This window comes from Bison bison, unplaced genomic scaffold (genome assembly GCF_000754665.1).
Source record: "Bison bison bison isolate TAMUID 2011002044 unplaced genomic scaffold, Bison_UMD1.0 scf7180017864383, whole genome shotgun sequence".
Taxonomy (NCBI): Eukaryota; Metazoa; Chordata; class Mammalia; order Artiodactyla; family Bovidae; genus Bison; species Bison bison.
In genome coordinates, this window is record NW_011494955.1 from 6231350 (window position 1) to 6239994 (window position 8645).

Sequence of the window (8645 nt, forward strand, 5' to 3'; positions counted from 1 at the left end):
ATGATGGCTGCGCGGGGAGAGCAGAGGGGAGAGCAGGGTCAGCAACCCGCAGGCACAGCTAGGGCCTGGGCCAGAGGAGGCCGCCTTTCCCCAGGACAGGTGCAGCTCTTTTTGGAACAGCAGGTTGGCTGGGGGACCCAGTCACAGTCAACTCCCTCCCCACTGGGGACAATATTGCAGAGACTGCTCCCCCCATGCCCTACCCTTGGTTTGCCCAGCTTATATTCAATCCAGCTGATTCTTAACTCTCAGAGGTCCACCTCTTTGGTCCAGGTACCCACTGACTCTCATGTCATTCTGGACACCTCCTGCCTCTTCTGTTAGCCTTTTCTCTAAACTTCTCAGTCTCCAGCCTCTTCCTCCTGCCTCCTGCCAGCTGTCCTCCAGGGGCATCTTTGGGAAGCTACGATTTAACTCTTAACCCTAGTGAGAAATCTGGAGATCTAACAACTATCAACTTGACCTCCAAGGTCCATCAGTCCCCCAGCCCGGGTCTGATCATAACCTCGCAACCTGGCTCTCCGGGCCTCTCACCCATACTCATTGTCTTGCACCATGTCCTTTGTTTCCCCATTCCCATGGTGAGAGCCTTCCTAGCTGCCGTCCCCTGGGAACAGGGAGAAAGTGATAAGTGGGAAGGAGACCTGGGTTGGGAGTCAGGAGGCCTAATTGCTTGGCCATGCCCCACTATCTGGATGTGTGATTTCAGCCAAAGGTTTTCCCTCTCTGGTCCTTAGATTGCTCATCTCCACACGTGGGGTATAACTAAGGCCCTTTCAAGTCCACAGAGTGTACAGTTTTAGGTCCAAGCATACAGGTACTTACAGATGCTGACAGGGGAGGGAAATTCTCCTGACATCCTGTTAACAAGGGGAGAAATAAGAGCAAGCAGTCATTCAACCTGCAATCTATTAACCTCAAAGCTAGTGCCCCCACCAGACTAATGTGGGTTTCTGAACTCGGTAGACACCTATGGAAATTCCAGGGCTCCTCTGCCACAGAGCCTGAGAAGCTTTGGGGACACCCTTGAATCTTTGGGGTAACAAGGCAACCATCCAAGTTAAACCTAATGAGGTTTAACATCTGAGAGACAGCATGACATCTCCCAAAGGTCAGACCCAGGCATTGATCTTTTCCTTCTCCCAAGAGCACTGGGGATGCTGGAGTGGCCACCCATCTCTCACAAGCTCATCTTGGACCTGGGCAGTTAAGGAAGATGGAACAAGTAATGTGTTTTTCTTTTTCTTTTTGGCGGGAATGGGAGTGTGCCCAGGTACACACAGGGAAGTTGTGAGGATTGAATGAGCCAATCCACGTAGCACAGCACCTGGAATGAAGTAAGCACTCATGTCTGGGTAGGTATTATCAATTCTATTATTTTCCCTAGCATCACCACCTCTTCAGTCCCCAAGAACTCATCTTTTCTGGATTAGGATGTGTTGGGCTTTCTCCTTGGGTCCTTCCCGAACCCCTGGGGCCTTCCTGCCAGAGCGTCCCCCGTTACCTGCACTCCTCACTCTCCAGCAGCTTGCGGTAGGTGGCGATCTCCATGTCCAGGGCCAGCTTCAGGCTCATGAGTTCCTGGTACTCGCGCATCATCCTGGCCAGCTCCTCCTTGGACTGGTGCAGGGCGGCCTCCAGCTCGTCCAGCTTGGCCCTGGCATCCTTCAGAGCATTGTCACCCCTCTGTTCGGCATCAGCGATGGCAGTCTCCAAGTTGGAAGCCTAAACAGGGAATTGGAGACCAATTGGAAACCAGAAGCGCTCCCCAGAATCATCCACATCCAAGTCCCACTCATTCTCTGAGATTCTGAAGCAGACACGCCCACCTCCACCTGTCAGACCTCCCTGTTCCTCCCGTCTAGTTAGAGCCCTTTCTGGCATTGGCAGGTCCTTCCTTAGCTTTAGCTTCACTGTCTTGTGTTTAGACATTGGTGGATGAAAAATAGTGCGTTCTGCAGCCTGATAAATTCAGCACCACTCAGTTCCTTGCAAAGTGATTTATTTGGCCAGCCTATGCTGAGAATACAAAGTGAGTGAGAGTAGAGCTCAGCCTTCTGCTGTTGACTTTAAAGTCTGAGAGAAGAGACCACTGGAATACTGTATTGAAGGTACAATGTCAGTGGCTTCCCAGGTGTGTGGGGTCAGAGACAAGGGCATGGGGAAGGAGATGCTCTAGGACCAACTATTATTTCCCAAGTGCTTACCATACCCCCGGCACTTGAGCCACAATTGAGACACCCCAACGATGCCTGCTCTAAGAGTTTGATGAGGTGACCTCTTTGGCCCCTTTCGCTTCCTGGGCAGAGATTTGGGAGGCTGACACCCTCAGCCCATTCATCACCTCCGCCCCCACCCCCCACCAGTTGTGCCCGTCTGCCCCAGGCAAAGCAACCAGCCATCTCACCTGCTTCTTCACATTCTCAATCTCTGAGCGGATTCTCTGGATAAGCCGGGTGAGCTCCGAGATCTCATTTTTGGTGTTTTTGAGGTCGTCCCCATGCCGGCCGGCTGCCAGCTGCAACTCCTGGAACTGGGGACCCAAAGAACAGAGCCATGGTTAGGGGTGATGAGTGTGTTGTGGGAGTGCATGGTGGCTGGGGTTGGTGATGTGATGGGGACAGGCCATGCTGGACACTTAACTGGATATTGTCTCCACTCTGAGAATGATCTGGCCCAGCCCTCCTGTCTAAGGGGGTCACCCTCCCCGGCCTAGCTTCAGCCAGCTCACCTTGGTCTGATACAGTGCCTCAGCCTCAGCCTTGCTCTTCAGGGCAATGTCCTCATACTGGGCACGGACCTCGTCAATAATGCTGTCCAGGTTCAGGTCACGGTTGTTGTCCATGGACAGGATGACAGACATGTCACTGATGTGGGACTGGATCTGAGCAATCTCCTGCAGGGGAATCAGGGATGATCTCAAGATGTGACTGATGGAGGTCAGCAACCTCCCTCATAAGGTGAACAAATCCCAGTGATGCCATTTAGAGGCTCCAAACCAAGACTGCTGCTCACGGTGCATAGCGAGTTCCCTCCAGGCCCCAGACGGAATCCCGCTGCCATGGAGGTAAGGCCAGGACCATTTCCCTCCCACCCAGAGAGTGGAGATGAGGAGCCTCTCAGGGCTGAAATGGAGATGAATAGATGAGACCGGGGGCCTGGGTGTCCCTCCTGGGTGTCTCAGAATAGTCTTACCCTAATGGTAGCATTCAGAGGGGTGGAATGGAGAGATAGACTTACAGCTTCATAGAGACACTTGAAGAACTTGATCTCCTGGTCCATGGAGTCCACCTTGGCCTGCAACTCCACCTTATTGGCATAAGCTGCATCCACATCCTGAAAGATAGCCCAGCCATCCCCAGGTCACCGCCACTGCAGCCAAGGCAACACATACCGCAGGCCGCTCCCTTGCACGGGGAACTAGCCACCTCTCCTCTTTGGGAGGCTCATGAGAAAGGGGAGGAAGGAGCAGAGGGCCCAGCCCTGCCCCATCCTGTTAGTGGGCTCTCTCGGCAGTAGGGATGGGGTGCCCTGCTAAGAAAAGGAGCCCCAGCCAGGCTGCTATCAGTCATCCTGTGGCATCCGAGCCAGGCCTGCAGCTTCAGGGGACTTCTGTGTGCGGTCCTCTGCTGTTCTTCACTGTGGGAGAATTCTGCCCCCATTAAGCACTCAAGAATGCCCCCATCCTCTCTGTCTTTTTTGCCTTCTCTGGATAGTCTTGCATCGTGGTTTTCCCCTCACCATTTCAGAATAAGCTCACTTTCTTTGAAAGCAGAGCACACTGGCAGGCTCAGCTCCACCGGATCGCAGGCCAGCCCCAGACCCCAGACCAGCCTACCACCTCACCTTCTTGAGCAGCACAAACTCATTCTCTGCCGCTGTCCGCCTGTTGATTTCTTCTTCATACCTGTGGGAATGCCAGGGCTTTTTTGGTTAATATGTCTCACCGAGAACCCTCGCTTGCCCAGGGAAGATCCTGAGCTGGGGGCAGTGTGCTTGACAGAGGGCACAGATGCTGGAGGGCCTGCAGAGTCCAGGACCTGTGGGGCCAGCCAGGCAAGAAGGCTTCCTGGAGGAGAGGATGTGATCACCAATTTTGGAAGAAGGAGATTTTGGAGATTCAGCTTCAAAAATGAGGAAGAGCATGTGGCATGCACATCCTGAAGGAAGCCACCCATCTGTCCCAAGTGCCAGGCCAGAGGAGCAGGGAACAAGTCCCAGAGCTTTCTTGGGGTGATTCTGCTTGGTATGACAAGGAACACTGCCCCCTGCCTCCAAAAACTTCAAGCTGGGGTAGCTGCCCACTCCTGCTCAAAAGGGACAGGGACAGTCATGTAGCTACAGGGAGTCCCCTCCCCACTCACTTCTTCTTGTAGTCCTCCACCACGTCCCGTACGCTCCTCAGCTCTGAGTCCAGCCTCACCCGGTCCCCAGACAGTGTCTCCAGCTGCTTCCGCAGGTTGCTGATGTAGCCCTCGAGGATGGGCTCCAGGTTGTTCTTACAGTTGTTCAGGTCCAGCTGCTGCAGCAGCTCCCACTTGGTCTCCAGCACCTGGTTCTGCTGCTCCAAGAACCTCACCTGAAACCCAATGCCCAGAAATGTTGAGCTTCCATGGAAACCATCACACCCATCACTTCTAGGGTGCTGGGCAAAGCGGTCCCCCTGCATTTTCTCCTCTACCCTCACAACAGCTATTTGAGGTGCATGCATCTTTAACCTTATCTTGTGGAAGGGAAACTGAGAAGTTGACCTCTCCCAAGGTCCAGTGGTTTAATAAATATCAGAGCCCAGAACTGAACCCAGATATATGTTCCAATAACCCGTGCATCGGATCACTCTGAATCCAGTATGGCCAAACCAGTCCAGGGCAGGGGTGAGCCTGAATTTACTGCAACAGAGTCAGGCTGAATCCATCTTTGGAAAGGCTGACCACTCAAAAGACAGGAGTCTGCTCTTCATTTTCTAGTATTTCATGATCAAGAGGCTCAATAGACCAAGAACTCCTGGGTGTTCTAAGGAGTCCAACATCCAACGTGTTCTAAGGAGTTGGACATCAGAGTCCAACTCCATCTTTCTCAAGGCCTCTTCCTACTCCCCTAGTCCTGCTCCTCAGAATCATCTTCCCTAGAGCAAACTTGGCTCATGGAGCAGACGGACAGACAGAACTCCCATGCCATTGCAGCCTCACTGGGCCAGGAAACTGACCAGAGCTGGTGGATCTGCAGCCACCGCTCTTGTTCGGTTTGGTTGACTTTTGGTTTTTCTGTTTTGAATGTGACTTCTCTTAATCATATGTGAGCGCAGCTACTTTAAACAAGGTTGTGTTCCTTAAAGTCAGAAACACAGGACATCAGAAAACTGTCTGGGCTTCAGTGTTGAGGTGGGATTGGTCAAACAGCTTGCTTCCAGCAGATCCTCCAGCATTTGGTCTGGTTTAAGCAATCCTGACTCTTTCAAGCCTATCCATAAGACTGAGTATTCACCACAGGGAAAACCCTACACCCAGGACACCACAGTGCACATCTGGACTCCACATCTGGATGGCTGATAGCATGTACTCATCGTCCCTGGCTTCCTGGGCTTATGGGATTGTACTCTTCTAGGGACTAAAATTATTTGGGAAACCTCCAGGCTTTTGAGCCCAGAGGCACCCCAGGCAGACCACCTTTTTCACAGAGGTGACTGTCTTCATGCTTGTCTTTCTTTCCGTGTCTCCAGACTTTCAGTCCTTAATGAGGTTTGATCAACTCAGCCCAAGGTCAGTCCACTCTCATCTCCCCAGACCCCAAACCTCAGAATACTTTGCTCTTCTAGATGTGAAAAGGCTTAGGGGATAAGAAGCCACAGAGACAGTGCAGCCCCTGAAGTGAGCAGAGGCAGCAGGAACTGCTCCAAACTGGAGTCCAGAGCTGTGGTTTTGATGGCCATTGACTGTCACAACATAGGCTTTGTCCTGGGCTGACCCATCCTTGGTGCCTGACTGTCATGTAGTCAACAGAGTCCTCCAGTGCCCAGTACTGGGTCTGGAGTCAGGAGGCTGAGCCTCCAACTGCACCTTCCTTTGCCCGGAGATGACCTTGGGAATGGTATTGCCCCGTGCCTTTGCTGACTTGCAAAATGGGAGCAATCATTTCTTATCTACAAAAAGGCAGGACCTATCTGGACTGGATGATCCCTTGAGGCTTCTTCCAGACCTTTGATTTTTCTCCTTCTCAACACCCCTCCTTCAGCTTTCAGAGATAAAAGCGATAATAACAGTAACCGCCATCTGGGGAGTACTTAGCATGCATCAGGCATCATGCCAAGATCTTCACATGCATTTTCTTTCACAAATCTGAGAGTGACCCCAAGAGGTAGGTTATTATCTCCATGGTGGAGATGAGGAAACAGAGGCATAAACAGGGTGGATGACTCTCCACCCGTCCACACGGCTGGCTACGTGACTGGCTTAGCCACACAAAGTCACACAGCTGGTCAGTGATAAGGCCAAGGTGGAAGTTACACAGCTGGTCAGTGATGGGGCCAAGGTGGAAACCAGGTCTGACTTCAGAGCACGGTGGAGACCTCATCCCCACCATGCTCTTCTGCCTCTCAAGAGAGTCCTCGCCCACCTAAACTAATGCCCATGGCCAAGCCACCCATGAAGGACCATTCGCTGGTGCTCCCAGTCCTTCTGTCGAAGGACTAGAGGATGAGATCAGCTTGCAGTGATAGGAGGAGGACAGCTTCCCTGGCCCCTTCCTGCATATAGCCTGCTTGGGCCCAGGCTTAGCAGCAGCACCAAGCTGGCTCTCAAGAGTAAGAAGCAAGGGTCTGTCTTCTCTTTGGAGCTCCTTTCAGTAACCCTGACAAGCCTCTGCCAGTAGAGATTGACCTACCTGTCTTTTCTCAGGGAAGACTATACAGGAAACCTTAATTCAGTCACCCTGGATTCCGTGCCTTCTCTTTCTAACCTCAATCCCTCTTGCTGCAACAAAAGCACATGTTCCAAGAAGAAAAGACAAGGGCTGTTTGCAGGTCCCCAGGTCCTAGCAGACCCACCTTGTCGATGAAGGAGGCGAACTTGTTGTTCAGAGCCTTGATCTGCTCCCGCTCCTGGGCACGCACTTTCTGGATCTCGGGGTCCAGCTCCACGTTGAGGGGGGCCAGGAGGCTCTCATTGACAGTGACCTGGTGGATGCCTCCAGGTGGGCACACAGTTGGGCACATGGGCCCCAGGGCCACGCTGCCAAACATGCTGCCGGCGAAACCACTGGCCCGGCCCCGGCCAAATCCATAACCTCCACTCTTCCCACTGCCGCTGGCCACGTTGAAGGAGATGCTCCGGACGCCGCCCAGGTTGTAAAGGCTCCGACTTCCGAAGCCCCCACTGAGCCCTTTGCCTCCTGCCCGGTAGGAGGACGTGCTGCCTCCGGAGAGCACAGCTGAGCAGCCGCTGAAGCCTCCCTTGGCAGCAGCTCCCGACTTGCAGGTGAATTGGCGGCTCATGCTTCTGGTGGAGATGGAGTTTGGATGCTGGAGGAACGAAGGCAAATTCCCACACGGTTCTGCAGGTTGTAGTGAGGACTGGCAGGTGCCCTCCTTTATATGCGCTTGGCACTGGGGCTCGTGGCTGGCCAGTCAAGAGCTTAATTCATGGGTTTGGCTTGCCTGCGAGCAAGAAGTCATTTTCTCTGTGCTGAGCTAGAGATCAAGCCTCCCCACCTCTGAAACAACATGAAACCATCAAATTGCTGGGCTTGCAAGCCTTGCTCATGTAATTTGGGTCTTATCTAATTAACCTGCTGTTATAGGGTAATTTGCCCCAGGCCCCAGCCTCTCCAAGGGGGTGTCATTGGCTCTTCATCATCTCTATCCTGATGAATCTTCTCTTGGCTGTGGGCTTCCTCTTAGGGATCAGGGGGAGCAGATGGACTTCCCTGGACAGGGAAGGTTGCTGGATAGAATATCTGGGAGCTCTAACCATAGCTGCGTCCTCTTCTTTCATGGAAAGGGGCCATTCATTGAGCTGTTCACACTTCCCCCAGGCCCTCTGAGACACACCCCACCCCATGGCCTCATCTCCTAACCCACAGAAGACAGTAGCTCTCTCTGGGGAGTATCAGGGGTGGAGTGACCCTCTCCCTGGCAAGTGACATGAACAGCCCAGGCCAGAGTCAACCCTGGACACAGCGGGTCCTTGAGCCTCTGTAAGTTCTCCAAGAAATGGGATTGCCACACTTCACCTCTCTCAAACTCTCAAAATAAGACAGGTTAGAGGCTGTGCAAGGGATGTCTAGGGCTTCCAAGGTGGCTCAGTGGTAAAGAATCCACCTGCCAAGGCAGGAGCAGCAGGAGACACGAGTTCAATCCTTGGGTCCAGAAGATCCCTGGAGGAGGAAATGGCAACATGCTCCAGTATTCTTGCCAGGAAAATCCCATGGACAAAGGAGCCTGTCTGGCTACAGTCCATGGAGTTTTAAAGAGTCAGGCCTGACTGAGCGACTGAGCATGCCAGCCCACAGGGATGTCTAGCCCTTCAAGCACCTGGGCAGAATGGAGAAGATGAGGAGGATGGTGTCAGGCAGGTGGGAGAGAAACTCCCAGAGTCCACTGGGAAGAGATATGGACACAGTGGACAGAGGCTCGTCCAGGGCCTGGAGGT

At 53.1% G+C, this 8645-nt stretch overlaps 1 protein-coding gene across 1 annotated transcript in view; it reads right to left on the reverse strand.

Annotated features, from left to right (window-relative positions):
* Positions 1-7737, reverse strand: part of KRT71 (keratin 71) — an 8554-nt gene extending 817 nt beyond the window's left edge. The window contains exons 1-8 of the mRNA XM_010858089.1: positions 7043-7737; positions 4365-4579; positions 3847-3907; positions 3241-3336; positions 2732-2896; positions 2408-2533; positions 1505-1725; positions 826-860 (exon numbers count right to left, since the gene is read on the reverse strand). Coding sequence (XP_010856391.1) covers positions 826-860; positions 1505-1725; positions 2408-2533; positions 2732-2896; positions 3241-3336; positions 3847-3907; positions 4365-4579; positions 7043-7489 — 1366 coding nt within the window. The 5' untranslated portion in view covers positions 7490-7737. The remainder of the gene's footprint in view (positions 1-825; positions 861-1504; positions 1726-2407; positions 2534-2731; positions 2897-3240; positions 3337-3846; positions 3908-4364; positions 4580-7042) is intronic.
* Between the last annotated feature and the right edge of the window lie 908 nt (positions 7738-8645).